The 15,760-nt window shown below is 41.6% G+C and overlaps 2 protein-coding genes and 2 long non-coding RNA genes across 9 annotated transcripts in view; 1 reads left to right on the forward strand and 3 right to left on the reverse strand.

Moving 5' to 3' along the window:
- LOC149123610 (uncharacterized) overlaps positions 1 to 1,271 on the reverse strand; it is a 23,060-nt gene extending 21,789 nt beyond the window's left edge. For 2 of the 3 annotated variants that reach the window (XR_016216280.1, XR_016216281.1), the window contains exon 1: positions 997 to 1,136. This is a non-coding gene — a long non-coding RNA (uncharacterized LOC149123610). Of the gene's footprint in view, positions 1 to 996 lie in introns of all 3 variants that reach the window. The other variant, XR_016216279.1, reaches the window with a different exon arrangement.
- TMEM263 (transmembrane protein 263) lies at positions 1,151 to 15,416 on the forward strand. 2 transcript variants are annotated; one of them, XM_070052807.2, is made up of 4 exons: positions 1,151 to 1,273; positions 1,519 to 1,657; positions 10,605 to 10,671; positions 12,609 to 15,416. In XM_070052807.2, exons 3-4 carry the CDS (start codon positions 10,611 to 10,613, stop codon positions 12,893 to 12,895), a joined length of 348 nt encoding a protein of 115 aa, XP_069908908.1. In that variant the 5' UTR covers positions 1,151 to 1,273; positions 1,519 to 1,657; positions 10,605 to 10,610; the 3' UTR covers positions 12,896 to 15,416. The 2 variants fall into 2 exon arrangements, with proteins under 2 accessions (XP_069908908.1, XP_002711469.1); XM_002711423.6 differs by lacking the exon at positions 1,151 to 1,273 and having other exon boundaries at positions 1,304 to 1,657.
- LOC149123611 (uncharacterized) lies at positions 5,900 to 9,912 on the reverse strand. Its single transcript, XR_016216282.1, has 2 exons — positions 9,769 to 9,912; positions 5,900 to 9,003 (listed from the first exon to the last, which is right to left on the reverse strand). It is a non-coding gene; the product is annotated as an uncharacterized LOC149123611 (long non-coding RNA).
- MTERF2 (mitochondrial transcription termination factor 2) overlaps positions 12,576 to 15,760 on the reverse strand; it is a 16,882-nt gene continuing 13,697 nt past the window's right edge. For all 3 annotated transcript variants that reach the window (XR_016216277.1, XR_016216276.1, XR_016216278.1), the window contains one exon: positions 12,576 to 12,861. The gene's annotated coding sequence lies outside the window, so the exon portion shown is untranslated. The remainder of the gene's footprint in view (positions 12,862 to 15,760) is intronic.

Consider the following 15,760-nt stretch of genomic DNA (forward strand, 5'->3'; position numbering starts at 1 on the left):
AAATAGGCTTCTTCAGGATGCTTTCTTTGGTTAGCATGTCTTTTTTTTTTTTTTTTTTAAGATTTTATTTATTTATTTGACAGGTAGTTAGACAGTGAGAGGGAGACAGACAGAAAGGTCTTCCATCGGCTGGTTCACTCCCCAAACGGCTGCAATGGCTGGAGCTGGGCTGATCTGAAGCCAGGAGCTTCTTCTGGGTCTCCCACATGGGTGCAGGGGCCCAAGCACTTGGGCCATCTTCTGCTACTTTCCCAGGACATAGCAGAGAACTGGATCGGAAGAGGAGCAGCCGGGCCGGGACTAGCACCTGCATCAGTATGGGATGCCAGCACTGCAGGCGGAGAATTAACTTACTGCCCACAGCGCCGGCCCATACATAGCATGTCCTTTTCTGAGCCTCATCCTGAGTTAGTATTCAGTTGCACCTCCCTGATTATTTTGTATTAGAGAAAACATGTCGTGAGGTTTCATGTTTTGACTTGATTAGATTGTGGAAGGGGGAGGGGGGGACGGTCACATCCATCCATCTCTCTTGAGCCTCTCAACCCAAGGTGGATTCGCTGTCACCTTCATCACGCAGGTGCGGAAAGAGAGTCAAGGAAAAGTTACAGCATTCACCCAGTGAAGCGGTGGCCCCGGCAGGGAAGACTGCACGTCAGTCAGCGGCGCAAAGCCCACTCTCCCAACTCCCTAGTCTCTTCCCGACTGGACACTCCGATTTCTCTCCCGCGAACGTGGCGCGCCTGGCACTAAGCGCAGGGTCACCACGATGGGCTCGAGGGGCTTTTACTCCCGAGGAGCTCCATTTTAGGGCAGGGAAGAGTCAAAAATAGCCAAAGACACGGAAAGAAGCCAAGCCTCTCCTCGCCCCGTCACCCGGGCCTGTGGAAGCCCCGACGTGAGCAGCTGTGAGAAGGCCCAGCTCGTCAGCCCTGAGGGCAGCAGGCTGAGGCCCCTGAGGGACGAAAACGCCGCAGAAACTGGCGACCGGCCCACCTTCCTCAGGACGAAGGCTCTGGATTCCGACGACCGTTAACTCGGCGGCGGCACGACGACCTCAGACGGCCGCGGCCCACAAAGCTCAGGACCGCAGAGCAGGCGTCTCCCGGGCTCCCTTCGAGCCCCTCGCTCGACCTGATTGGACGGCGGAGGGAAAGGGGCGGGGAGACCCCGGCAGGAGGCGCGCGCGCAGGCCCGCAGGCTGGGGGCTTCCCGCGGAGACACCCAGGGGGTCAAGGGGCGGGAGCGGAGCCCGAGCGGCGCGCGTGCGCAGGTCGGGAGGTGGCCGCGGGGTGCTGCTGGGAGGGCTGGGCGGTTCGAGAAACTGGTGGGCGAGCGCCGGGTGGGCGCGGGAGGGAGCGTCGGTGGCGCGAGCGCGCGTGCGCCGGAGTCGGAGCCGCGGGAGGAGGCGGGAGCTGAGGAGGCTGCGGAGGGGGCGGGTCGCGTCGGGCGCCACGTCCGCAGCCAGAGGCCGCCGCCGCCGCCGCCGCCAACGCAAACAGTTTCCTGCCTTTGCAGCCTGTGGAGAGCCTGCGAAGCCCGCATCTGCCCGCGGCCGTCCGGCTGCCTCTGCCGCCCAGCCCGCCGCGGCCCTCCTACGTGCTGCGCGCTCTGTCGGCCCGGCCCCAGCCGCAGGCGCCGGCCCGCGACCCCGGCGGTGAGTAAGTCGGCCTGGGCGGGCGGGGGGCGCCGCCGCGGCCGCCTGTGCCCCGTGCTCTGCTCCTCCCGTTAGCTCCCCTGCACCTCACCTCCTCCCGCCCGGGCCTGGCTGCTCCCACCGGGCCTCTCGGGGGCTCCGGGCGGGCAAGGGGGAGGGGCTGAGCGAAGTTGGGGGCGGGTGGGGGTTCGCTCGCGGGGCTTCTCCTGCGTGTGCATCGCCGACTCCCCTGCCGCGGCTGGGGACCCCCGTGGAAGCCCCCGCCGGGCTTCTGGTGCCCTGGGTGTCAGGCTAGGGGGGCGGGCGTGGGCAGGGGTCTGCGGCCCGGGAGAGGGATGCGGCTGAGGCGCTGGGCGCAGGGCTCCCTATGCCGCGCTAACTCCTGACCTGTTGATAAACCGCCCTCTCGGGTTCTTCCCGGGTCGGGGGGCTCCCGCGCCCACCCTCAGTCCGAAGTGTGGGGATGGGGAGGGGGCGTCGGCGGCGCCGGGGGGGGGTGACGGGAGCGCTGGGGCACCCGTAGGTGCAGCGGTGTCTTCTCCAGTCTCGATGAATATTGCCTGCTGTGCGCACGCAGCTTCGTGACTGGCGCCCAGGCCCCCACCCCGAACCCGCCTTGCATAGAAATTCTGGAACCCCACGGCAGTGGGGGTGTGCTGGGTGTCCAGCGTGGAGCGGAGGAGGGAGGTGCCGGGCGCAGCCCTCGACTCGGCGCCTCCAGGGTCATTTTCTGCCTCCTGCCACGTCACTCCCTCTGCTAAAGGGGAAAAAAAAAATACCAGAGACTTGCTGGTGTGTCTAAAGGGATCAGTGGTTGGTCAGGGAGCCCTTGGGAAGGGTTAAGAACACCTAGAGAAAAGAGAGTTCTTATTTGATTTATTACGCCCTGGTGACCGCTTTGCTAATACCAAGTGAAAATACTTTACTTGCTCTCTGTGACTACTGTTACATGCTTTTGTTTAACCTTTCAGACTTCCACTGGTGTGGGTGCTCACTCTCAGGGGTCCCTAGGAATAATGATCACACTAACAGATGTGTGTGTGAGCCCTCCCATGCCTGCTTTTTATACAGAAAGGGTTAAGTAATTTTTAATAAACCGTATGCATCCTGTTTGGCTTTTCCCACTTTCATTTCTTTAGTCTTTGTCCTAACAAGTAGCAGAAAATAAGTTCATTAAAAGTTTGTGCATTTATAGAAAGCATCTTTAGAAAAGTTTTAAGTGATTACTACATTAGGCAAGTAAATGCGCAGATACGTGTTGGCTGTTTTTAAACTCTGGAAAAATCTCTACCTTTCTTTGTTTCAGTCACTGAGTATTTGCTCCTACTTCCTGAAGATACCTCACTGGATTCTATATAAACACCTTAATAATAGGGTCTTTGTATTCTTGTTCTCAGCGATACCTCCTGTCAGAGTGTCTGACACCTGGGAGGGATGCTAATATTTGTAGAACTAATGAGTTAGTGAAGATGACAAGCATAATGGTTTTCTGAGTACTGTAATTCTTAATGTTTCGTTTAAGTACAGCTTTTAAAAATTGCCATTTTGACACTGACAGTTGTTACTTGTCACTGAATATGCACTTACATTTGAGTTACACTGGCAGATTGCTTCTCTTGCCAGATTCTGTGCATTTCCTGTCAGTTTGCTGTTGACTTAATAGGCAGGGGCCATTTTTAAAAGTAGCTTGTTCCGTATAGTAGCTAAACTAACCAGAGAAGGCTAAAAACAGTGAGCTGCTGTTGTAATGTGCACTGCTTGTGGGTGTATGAAAGTTCTGTGTAAATATGTTATTGAGTCTTCCTGCAGTTTTTTTGGCAAAGAAGCTAAAACATGGGGGTGTGGCAGAATTTCTATATGAGAATATGTAGAACAATTTAGCTAATTTTTTTATATCTTGTTTCTTACATAAGGACATTGGTACTTACTGTTCAATAACAGATTTTGAGACAGCTTTGAAAGTAAACCGTTGTGCTCTGTATTTTGTAGTTAAGCTTTATACAGTGTGTTAGAGTTGGTCAGCTTCCTTTGGTACATATGAATAAAACATTTAAGTGATTCCTACATGGTGTTTGTTTACTTATTTCTACTGGAATCATTTAGAGGAAAACAGATAAATCAATGCTGTTTGTAGGTTTCAGTAATATTTTAATATCCAAACTTAAAGGTTTTCATAATGGAAACAGGATACAAATTTCCTTTGGGTGTCACCCCTCTATGTACCGAAGGAAGTTGAACAACACTAACACACTGTATGAAGCCTAACTACAAAATATGGAGCACAACAGTTCACCTTCAGAGCTGCCTCAAAATCTGTTATTCAGTGAGAAGTATCAGTTTCCTTATGTAAGAAAAACTATAAATGAATTCTTCTATATAGTCTATATATAGGAACTTTGCCACATCCTTACTCCCATGTATTAGCTTCTTTGTCAAAAAAAAAAAAAAAACCTGCAAGAAGACTCAAAATATATTTATACAGTACTTATTTCTATTATTGGAAAAAATTACCCTCTCGGGAATAGTGTTGTTAATTCTTGCTCAATATATTTGCCATCTGCAATGTCTGTGAAACTGTTGTACTGGACAAGAATTATTTTTGCTCCTTTTTAAAAGCTAAAAGTAACTGCCAATGAATTGGTAGTCATAATATTCAGTCTGTAGCAAATAAGTTTTATATTTCACAATTTCTTAAGAAGTCACTTATAGCCAGTTTCAATTGGTATTGTAATAGTTTGCTGATGTGCCAGCACCAAAATCTACAACTTAATTTATGTTCATGGAATGTTAATTGTTCTTCTCTAAAAACTATTTATTGTCTGCAATTATTGCATTCCTTAAGAAAGTTTTTTTAAATAGAATCTTGTGAATATAATGAGCTCCTAGAGAGCAGATATATTTTGTTACTTGAATGAATGAATGACTAAACTGGTAAGTGCTGGGAAAGTGTCCTCAGTTTCACTGGATTATAAACTGGTTTAGGGTAGTACCTCTGTGTGTTTAATCACAATGAAATCTTCAGCGTAGAACAGGGTGGTAGCAGGGCTCAAGTATATGCTGAAGTAATAATGCAGTGAGTTGAGGGCAGGTGGTTGGGATAGAATTTAATAATTTTGTTTAATATATCATTTGAGTGTGATGTTTACAAATTGTCATTTTGACAGTTTTACTGTCAGTTGGTATTTGTCCCACATATATACTTTTCAGTTTTATTAGCTGATTATTTACCTTCCACAGTTTTAGGAGATTGGGTGGTATTTGTCATCAGGAAGTCTAAGGAAAACAGGTCTGTTGCAGTGGCAGTAATGAGCAGGGTGGTAATAGAGTAGTCCTGCTTATTCTGGATTTTGTCTTCCATAGTTTTAGTTATCCAAGGTCTCAGTTAACCACTGTCAAATGCAGTCCTCAGAGGTCTGAAAATATTAAGTGGAAAATTCTAGGAATAAAAAACTTAAGTTTTAAGTTATTATTCTCAATAGTATAAGGAGATCTCATGTCACCCAATTCCCTCCCCCTGCCTAGCACATCCATGCTGAATATACCACCTGCCTGCCCATTAGTCACTTAGCTGTCTTGGTTATTAGATGGACTATTGCACTGACTGTTGACTGTCAAAGTGCTTGTGTTGAAGAACCCTCCTTTTCTTAATAGTGATCCCAAAGCACAAGAACAGTGATATTGGCAACTTTAATATGTCAAAGATGAGTTATAAAATACAGCATATCCTTTAAGTGAAAAGGTGAAGTAAGATATTTTGAGAGAAAACTGCTTTCTTGTAACTTTGATGATACTGTGTTATACTTGTTTTATTATTATTGTGCCTAATATAGAAATTAAACTTTGTTAAAGGTCTCATACTTTTTGTGAACTTTTTGATGCACCCTTGCATACATCATTTATTGTGCCAAAATAAGTTGACATTTTCATTTTATTTCCCACAAACTTTTTGAGCACCTGCATATATATAGATTTCTGTGCTGTCTGCAGTTGCAGGCATCCACTGGGGTTCTTGGAACATATTCCCCATGGATAAGGTGAGACTTCAATATAAAAAGTAGTGTTTATAAACAGGTAATACCATGAAAAGTTCAGCAGATATGTCTGTTGAATTCAGGAATAGTTTATGTGAATAAAGAATACAAAGGCACTACTTACACGTAAGGATTTTAGCAAATACCTTTATAAGATAATGCATTGTTGTATTCAGATTAGGAATTCAGGAAAATATATCTCAAATACTTGTGGCTTTTATACAATTTTTATTACTTTAAGAGTTTTACAGAAATTTTAATACTACATACTTGCTTTTAAGACCAGTGATGTACCAGAAACACAAACATTAAAACAAAACAGAAATCAATCTCTGTGGCTTCTTAGGACTTGCAAGGCCTTCTAAATAGCAAGTACCTACGTAGACATGTGCCTGGCCTATCCAGATTCCAGATGTGCTGTTTCATCGTTTTTGATAACCCCTGGTAACTATTGCTAAAAATTTTAAAGATAACTATTTCTATATAATAGTTTCTAGCTTTCTACATCTCACAGCTTTCTATAGAAATACTCCTATGTTAAGGGCAGAGTGGGAGTGGTTGGGCTGGCAAGGGAGAGCCAGTAAATCAGAGTACACCCAGAAGCAGCCCCAGGCAAGAATGGAATTGCTTCTAATTGTCTTAAAAAACAAAATCCCAAGCACCTCTATTTTACTTTTTAATGTGTGTGCATTTAAAAATGAAAGTATGTTAAATTACTATCCAGTGAAATATGTGCCCCTGGCATACTGCTGCTCACTTTGAAAAAGGTACATTTGAAAAGTTCAATTCCAGGGGCAGGCCTTTTTTTTTTTTTGCGGGGGGGGGGGGGATTTATTACAGATCTGTCTCCTGGTTCACTTCCCAAATGACTGCAATAGCCAGGGCTGGGCCAGGCCAGAGTTGGGAACTCCATCATGGCAGGGGCCCAATACTTGGGCCATCTTCTGCTTTCCAGGTACATTAGCAGGTAGCTGGATTGGAAGCAGAGCAGCCAGGACTCAGACCAGCACTCTGATCTGGAATGTGAGCATTGCAAGCAGAGGCTTAACCCGTCGTACCACAATGCAGGCCCCAAAGAAAGCATGTCAGATATTTGGGAGGAACAACATTTTCTGAATAATTACCTTTAAAGAGATATCTTAATGTGGAGTTCTCTAGGAGGTATCAAGATGGAGTGGATAACAGTCTTTAGCAATATGATGCCCTTAATGTAAGTTAATATCGTGCATTAGGCTGTTTCTCAGGGTTTCCTCACCAAGGATGTAACTGAATAAAACACAAACTTGCTGCTCTGCTTTTTGAATAAAAAAATTACTCAGTGATGTCATTTTCTTAAAGCATTATGTGATGCAAGTATATTGGTTTTTAGATGATTAACTTCATCTGTGAGTAAAAACCTAGAATGACTAGGACCAGATGAACTGCATAATTTTTTAAAATATCATTTATGGAGCAGGCATTGTGCGGTGGGTTAAGCTGCTGCTCCCCATATTGGAATACCTGGTTCACCTGGCCACTCTGCTTCCAATCCAGCTCCCTGGTAATGCGTCATGCAAGGCAGGAGATGATGGTTCAAGTAATTGGGTCCTGGGACTCAGATGGAGTTCCAGGCTTCTGGCTTCAGCATGGCCTAGCCCTGGCTGTGGGCATTTGGGGGGTGAATCAGCTGATAGAAGATCTGTCTCTTGGCTCTGCCTTTCAAATAAACAAAAATAATATCTAAAACATACCTTGTTTATGAATATTATTAATTTCCAAGGCTTAAAATATGCCTTTTTCTTGCTAATTATAAAAATAATGCATTTATGGTAGAAAATTTAAATATATATTAACTACATATGTATCCATATATGCAAATATATATTTGTATACATTTATGTGACTACATAATGCTGTATGTATTGCCTAATGGCAGTCTTGGTTAATGCTATGGTATGTTTCCTTCCAGTCTTTTGTATTTGTATTTTTTAAAAAATTAGATCATATGATCTTCATAAATTATTTTAACCTCTCCATTGTTTATGTCTTCCAGAAAGCTTATAAATTCCTCTTTTGTTTCCCATGAGGCTATACTCATTTAGCTATTCATTTTCAGGTGTGGTTTTTTTTTTTTTTTTTGCTCATCTTGTATATGAGCAATCCAACTGAGGTTGTGGTCCTCTTCTCATCACTGTTTTCCTTGATCATATCACATACCCCCACCTCCTGGCTTCAGGTATCACTTCAGACCACTCTCAGAATCTCAACCCTGGCCCCTTTAATCCACTTGCTTGCTGAACAAGCATCTCAGCTTGTTAAAAAACAAGTCCTTCGTCTCTTAAAAGTGGTTTCTATTCTGATGTCCCATCAACATTTGTCTAGTTGCTCTCCCACTAAGGAGCTGACATCCTAGATTCTCCCCTTGATCTCACACTACATTCTCATGTTAAATTCTGTACATAAGAAATTAAAGTATTTGCCCACCATTTATCAGAAATTGATTAAAGCCCTGGGGATAGAATGGTAAATAAAAACAAGCCCTTATTTTCATGCAACTAACAGTCTAATTGGGATAGACACAAGGTAAACAGATACATACAAGGGACTTCAAAAAGTTCACAGAAAATAGAATTAAAAGACGTTTATTTTGGTGCCTAAAAGTCCATATACACTTTTTTTCGTTATCTGCACTTCCATGATATTTTTGAAGACCCGTGTGTGCAAGAATTACACCATGTGGCAGTGAGGACTATGAAGAAAATAGAGCAGGGCTAGCTGAAAAAGATCATCTTAGAGGGTACTCGTTTAGGTGACCAGAAAAAGTCTTCTAATAAGGCAGTGTTTGCCCAAAGATCTGAATGAAGGAAGGAGCAAGCCAGGTATACATCTTGGCGAGCCTTTCAGGAAAGTATAAACAAGGAACTCTGTTGCAGGAATGGAATGAGCAAGAGAGAAAATGGTAGGAGATGACATCAGAATGGAAGTGGAGGTTATGTGTCTTCAAGGCCAAGGTGCAAGGAGAGCAAAGGTAGAAGTTTGGAGATCAGAGATTTTGCAGTAATGCAAGTAAGCGTATTTGCCTAGATGGCTCACATTAAAGTGGTAGCAGTAGAAATGATGAGTCATATTCTGGGGGCAGGCCTTTAGTGGTTAAGACACCCACATATCCCATTAGAGTACCTGGGTTTGATTCCCAGCTCTGGCTCTTGACTTCAGCTTCCTGATAATGCAGACCCCAAAGCAGTTGGTGGAACCTCAAGGAATTGAGTTGCAGCTATCCACGTGGGAGACCTGAATTGAATTCTGACTTCTGGCTTCAGCCCAGTCCAGTCCCAGCTGTTAATGGGAATTTGAGAAATTAACCAGCAGATGGGAGCACTTTTCTCTGTCTTAAATAATGAAAATTTAAAAAACAACAACAAAAAAACACCTCCTTTGCTGACCTTTCACTAGCTCCCCATCTTACTCAGGTAAAATCCAACCTCTGAGGGCCGCCACCTGCAGTGCTGTCATCCCTGCCATTAGCAGGGAAGTGGAGCAGCTGGGTCTTGAACCAGTGCCCATGTGGGATGCTGGCATCATAAGCGGCTTTACCAGCTATGCCACAGTGCTGGCCCTTAGCTGTTTGTTTTGCTGCTCCAGGCACCCCAGGGCCTTTGTTTTTGCTGTTTCTTCTGCTTTGAGCACTCTTGACCTATCATTCTCTCTTGGGATATTATCACAATGACACCGTCACACACTTATCAGTTAAATAGATCCTCTCTTCCCTCTCCTGTTTTCCACAGCATTCAGCACCACCTGACCTTCCCCACCCCACACTGGAGTGTTCATTTCATGATGGCAGGGGTTCTTTGATCACTGCCATAGCCCAGAGTAGGTACTCAGTCTTTTTTTTAACTAATGGATTAAACTCCAGTGTTAGTTATCACAACATCTTTTTTGAAATCTATTGAATATATACAGATATAATCACTTGGGCTTCAAGGATGTATGACTAGGAAACAATTAGATGACCAGTAGGATCACAATCCTAGTTTTCTGCCCTACCAAAACAGTATTTTATGTTTTTTTTTAAAGTAGATTTTGAATTCTGTTTACTACCTGTGTTCCATACAAGATCTGAGAATAGCAAAGAAGTCATCAGAACCTTTTACTTATTCAGATTGAGGTGTCATCTGTGTAAGAGGGATGTCATTTTTAAAAAGTTTCTCAGAACACCTTTTTTACTTTTGAAGTTTTTGAAGCCTGTTGTGAAATAAAGTACAATTAAGTTAACAAGTATTCTGTAGGAAACACTTAACATGTTCTCTGCTACCTCCCCCCCCTCCAACTTACTTTCAGTTGGTAATTTCAGTGTAAGTCGAGGTATCACAGTAACAGTGTGGATGGCTTATAATGTGACTGCCACTCCTTGGTGTTTCAGATAAGATTTGCCCATTGGTATAATTTAAAGTACTTATACACTACAGTTTCAAGTAGAAGAGACAAGATAATGTATGTAGCCTTATAGTAGGCATCTTAAAATGATTTCTGAAGGGGTAAGCTTGTGGCACAGCAGGTTAAACTGCTGCCTGCAGTGCCAGCATCCCATATAGGCTGCTCCACCAACCATCCAGCTCTCTGCTAATGCACCTGGGAAAGCAGAGAGGAAGATGGCCCAAGTCCTTGGACCCCTACCCCAATGTAGGAGACCTGGGTGAAGCTCCTGGCTCTGGCCTTGCCCAGCCTGGCTGATGCTGCCATTTGGAGAATGAACCAGAGGATGGAGGCACTTGGACAAGCTTGATGTTGCTCACCAGCTCTCTTTGTGTCTCCCTCTTCTCTCTAATTCTGCCTTTCAAGTGAATAAATAATTCTTTTAAAAAGTTATCTGAATAAACTGATAAGAGTCTTACCTATTGAATTTAAAATGAAATATGTTTATGTGATTTCTTTAGGAGATCATGAATCAGGCAGATAAAAATCAAGAAGTCCCATCATACCTTAGTGATGAGCCGCCAGAAGGTAAGTATGCCTCTAAGAATGGAAAAAATATCTTAGTGAATTAAAGCCTATTAAATTTACAGATAACCTATTTACTTTGTCAGTAAATATGTTCCAAAAATAATAAACATTTTTAGTCTCTGATAAGATACCTCAGATACTGATGTATGGAGATACAATTTAACTTTATTATATAAGGACTTTTCCTGTCACTTTTTTACTCTTAAGTAATGGTCTTATTTCACAAGTAAGAATATCCTTTCATTTGTGAAGGGTGGGAGTGGGTACAGAGGAAGATGGACTATGTTTAGTTTTTATGTCCTGTGTACAAAAGACCTGTATCAAGAAATCAAAGAAATATTTGTAGTAGGATCCAGTACAAATATATTATTATTATCGAGAGGCAGGAGACAGACTGTTTACTGGTTCACTCTTCAAATGTCCACAACAGCTGGGCCTGGGGCAGGCTGAAGCCAGGAGCCAGAACTCAATCTAAATCTTTTCTGTGGGTAGCAGGGACCTAACTACTTGAGCTATCACCTGCACTCGCCCAGGGTACATATAAAGCAGGAAGCTGGAATTGGAAGCAGAGCTGGGACTCTAACCAAGTCAATCTATATGGAATGTGAGTGTCCCAAGCAGTGTCCTGATTGCTGTGTTAAATGCCTGCCCCCTGAATAAAAATGAGTTTAGACAGGAAATACGATTTTAAAGATGAATATTCTGTTTTTATATAGCATTAATTCTTTAAATTTGTCACTAAGAGATGCATAAAGTAAAGATTAAATATATTTAAATCAGTGGTTCTCAAACTTTTTGGTTTTAGGATGTTTTTAAACTCTGAAAAATTGAGGTCTCAGACCTTGTCATCATATTAGCAATAAAAACTGAGCAATCTGAGTATTAAATAAAAAAACCAAATAGACTTATGACATGTTAACACATTTTTATGAAAAGTAACTTTTCCAAAATAAAAAAAAATTGTGGGCAGGGTGATGTTTATATGTTTTTGAAAAGCTCTCTAATGTTTAGATTAATGGAACATAGAAGATTGTTGGAAACTGTGGCCTCATTCAGTCTGTTGCACATCATCTAACTTTTCGACAAGTTTGCTGTAGGCTCATGACAGAATACAAGAGAAAAGGCAAATTACATCCTCACAATACTGAGAAAATATTTTTACCTTGTCAACCCCCTGAAATAGTGTCAAGGATTCCTAGGGGTATCAGACCACACCTTGAGAACCGCTGCTTTATGTGAAATTGTTTCAGAAATGATTGAATCTTATCAAGGAAATGAAAGATAAATATGTTTATCCTTTGATTTTTTTCATGCTCTTTTGAATATATATATTTGACAGAGTGGATAGTGAGAGAGAGAGACAGAGAAAAAGGTCTTCCTTTTGCCGTTGGTTCACCCTCCAATGGCCGCCACAGCTGGCGCGCTGTGGCTGGCGCACCGCGCTGATCCGAAGGCAGGAGCCAGGTGCTCTTCTCCTGGTCTCCCGTGGGGTGCAGGGCCCAAGCACTTGGGCCATCCTCCACTGCACTCCCGGGCCACAGCAGAGAGCTGGCCTGGAAGAAGGGCAACCGGGAAAGAATCCGGCGCCCCGACTGGGACTAGAACCCGGTGTGCCGGCGCCGCTAGGTGGAGGATTAGCCTATTGAGCCACGGCGCCGGCCTGAATATATTTTTTTAAAGTTATGTATTAGTAACAAAATTATAAATCAACGAAACATGTAAAATAGATCTTTATAATAGTATTCTGCTTTATGAAAGCAAAATTGTCTGTTTTATAAAGCATTTCTTTTAATAAATACTAAGACTTAGCATTGGACCAACATTTGTAAAAATGTGTAAATCAAGCTCCTGATTGTGAGAAACTTTTAGGTTGCTTAATTAAAAAACAACAAAAACAACTGATATTTGACTGTTTCATGAAATTTTCTTTCATACAGGTTCAATGAAAGATCACCCACAGCAGCAACCAGGCATGTTGTCCCGTGTGACTGGAGGTATCTTCAGTGTTACAAAGGGAGCTGTTGGTGCCACCATTGGTGGTGTGGCTTGGATTGGTGGAAAGAGTCTGGAGGTGACCAAAACAGCTGTTACAACTGTGCCTTCCATGGGAATAGGGCTGGTGAAAGGGGGTGTGTCTGCGGTGGCTGGAGGTGTTACAGCTGTTGGGTCCGCTGTTGTAAACAAAGTGCCCTTAACAGGAAAGAAGAAAGACAAGTCTGACTAAAATAAGGAGAAACACGTACTCTCCACAGCATTATGATGCCAGTGGCATTGAATTGCTAAATTATGGACTACAACCAGGTCACTTGTTTTGGACATTTATCTTCTTAACTGCTGTGTTGAAAGTATTGATGACTGGCTTTCATCTAAAAAGAAGAGACCAATACTAGCACAGTATATGAAGGTTTCTCGTACTTAAGTTCCAGCTTTCTATCTGGTAAAATGTTACACTCACTCAGTTGTAACTGAAGATATGGTATGTTTGAATATTTACTATAAGTCTTTCAGTTTGACTAAAAATGTGAAAGTTGAATTTAGTAGATGATCTTTCCAGTTCCATATGTACAATGTGCCAGGTAACTCATCTGCCCCTTAAGAAGGGAGTCTTGAACTACATAAACTGTACCTTTGATGTGCCTAATAGTTTCAGATGTCTTAGTTTTTTATAATCATAGTTGATAAGGCCAAGAGGCATTCTTTTCTTATTTATGCTGGCAAATTAGCAGGAATTAGAGAAGTTTAAAAGAAAACATAAATGGTTTTATGATGCTGTTAGCTATCTTTTGTTAGATAATGCATTTTATTCATTTAATCATTGATGCCTTACGAAAGAACACATGTTTTCTAACACCCTAGATGTGTGCGGTTCATACTCTTTATGGATTCTTTTAAAGGTTGGTGGTGAAATTAGAATCTCAGAATTAGAGAAGTAAAGCTATTTTTTGCAGTCAGGTGGGTAAGATAGTGCTTGTTAACTGTCTTGTTGGTAGTTAAAATCAAATTGTCTGCTTTTGCCTGCACTCATGCTCCACCATTAATACACTTTACAATGCCTAAGGAACATTTTGTTACTGATTAGGAGCTGTGTTGGAAGTGTTTCATATTAAGAAGAAATAGACAATTGAAGAGCTATTTAAAGCATTCAAAATAAAAAAGTCTCCTTCACAACTATTCTATTCTTAGACAGTCTTAAATTATTAGCAGTATCCCTTTTTAAAAATAATCACAGATAACTGAGGACTGACTTTTAAATGGAATGAAATGGGCTCTAGACATTCACAGCATGTAAATGTAAAGAATATTTAATGTGAATGTAAAGAATATTTAAGTGCTCTCAGTGGTTTATATAGGCTTTGAAAATGTTACAGTCTTTCAAAGCAGCTGTACTTTGTATCAGTTCTCAAACCAATTTCAGGTAGGGAATTGAAGTTTCTGATTATGGATGGTAAACATGTCATATCTTATAAACGTGTTTCATTCATTTGCAAAGGTATGAACTAGGTGGAATTCATTTTGTTGTTTCATGTTTAGTTTCTAAAAATATAACAACTGGCATACATATATTTGGCATTCCTTTTAACTAAAGGTTACAATCCAAATGTGGAAGATCTTAATTTTCCTTACACTTAAATTTGGAAATTTGTCTCCATTCTGCTGACTTGGGGTGGTGGGTGAAACCCAATGGTAAATAAAACAGTGTCCCTGAGAACTTCAAACAGATTACTCCTGACAACTGAGGCTCAAATGTATGTAAACTACTAAGAGTATTACATTAATAATATGGATCAGCAGATGAATGAGAATGTAACAACTTTTAAAGGTGTTTATAAATACCAGCAGGGATTTTAAGCAAATCTACAAATGTTCTACAATATACAAAATTGGAAAGTCATTAGGAAGTTCAACTCATCAGGAATTAAGTGGTCATTTATTTCAAGTAATGAGATTTAAGGTGTGTTTGGTATGTGTTGTTGTATGTCCTAATTAGCAAAGAGGATTTAAAAAAAAAAAACTGCAAAGTTAATAGATGAACACTAAGTGATCTAAATAATGGTCTTGGAGAACTTGTTTCCTGCTATTTGGATGAAATTACTACTTCATTGCGAGATAATATTTCTAGTTTATCTTCTTTAGTCATGGGCTCTGCTGTGCTTTGTACCTGAATTTCTAAGTATAGACTTTAGCTTATGTCTTTTTGCATATTTATTTTCAACTTCACTTGTCTTTAATATTGCTTGAGGAAAAATGGTTGTAATTAAATTTCTGCTACAGAGAAGCCACCTGGTACATTTAGTCTCATCAAGATTGTTTTAAATTCAGAAGTGTAACTTTGTTCACAGGGGCTTTTGCAATGACAGCAGAGAACTGTGCAAATGTACACTTGGTTAATAGAGATTCTTATTGAAACGAACTTGCCATTTGATATGTACAGCTGTTTGAGACTTTTTAGTTTATTTACATAGACTAGCAGTTTGACCTGTTAAACAGGACTAGTTGACTTCAAGAAACTTAAGGTTGTTGTGTACACTTGGAGGCATCTGTTATTCAACTTGTCTTTTGAGTGGGTATTTGACACAATAAGGATAAACTTGTGTGCCCACTTGAATGACTGATCTAATTATGTTGATGTTATGAATATTGTTCTTAGTGAAATGTCAGATGAAAATACTGAATAAATTTTTTGTATCAAAGGGATGGGAAAAGAACACATGAATCTGTTAATAAAAGCACTATGATCTGCAAAATATGGAATGTTTTATAAAGAAATAAAGGATATTTTAATATAGGGTCATCTTAAAAAATTTTACATAGTTCAGAAAGTGCTGTGGCCAATTAAATTTTGTGATAGTACTGTACAAACATGTATCCTCAAATATGCATTTTTATACCAACACAACAGTAAAATACAAATTATTTCAAACACCTCTAATAAAAATTCACAATGCAGATTTCTAGGTTTTACCCCACTTTACTGAATCTCTGCAGGATGGGGTCCTGGGCCGCACTTTAAATCTCTTCAGGTTATTCTTGTGCTCACTGAAGTTTGAAAACTAAGCAGGAGTTACAAAATAAGAAGCACTGCTCTCTA

This window comes from Oryctolagus cuniculus, chromosome 11 (genome assembly GCF_051225735.1).
Source record: "Oryctolagus cuniculus isolate XC-2025 breed Fujian yellow rabbit chromosome 11, ASM5122573v1, whole genome shotgun sequence".
Classification (NCBI taxonomy): Eukaryota; Metazoa; Chordata; class Mammalia; order Lagomorpha; family Leporidae; genus Oryctolagus; species Oryctolagus cuniculus.

Excerpts from the sequence above, each read along its gene's own strand:
- TMEM263 (XM_070052807.2), top strand. The coding sequence starts at position 10,611 with ATGAATCAGGCAGATAAAAATCAAGAAGTCCCATCATACCTTAGTGAT. Across the intron at positions 10,672-12,608 it reads TAGTGATGAGCCGCCAGAAG|GTTCAATGAAAGATCACCCA; the intron begins GTAAGTATGCCT and ends TCTTTCATACAG.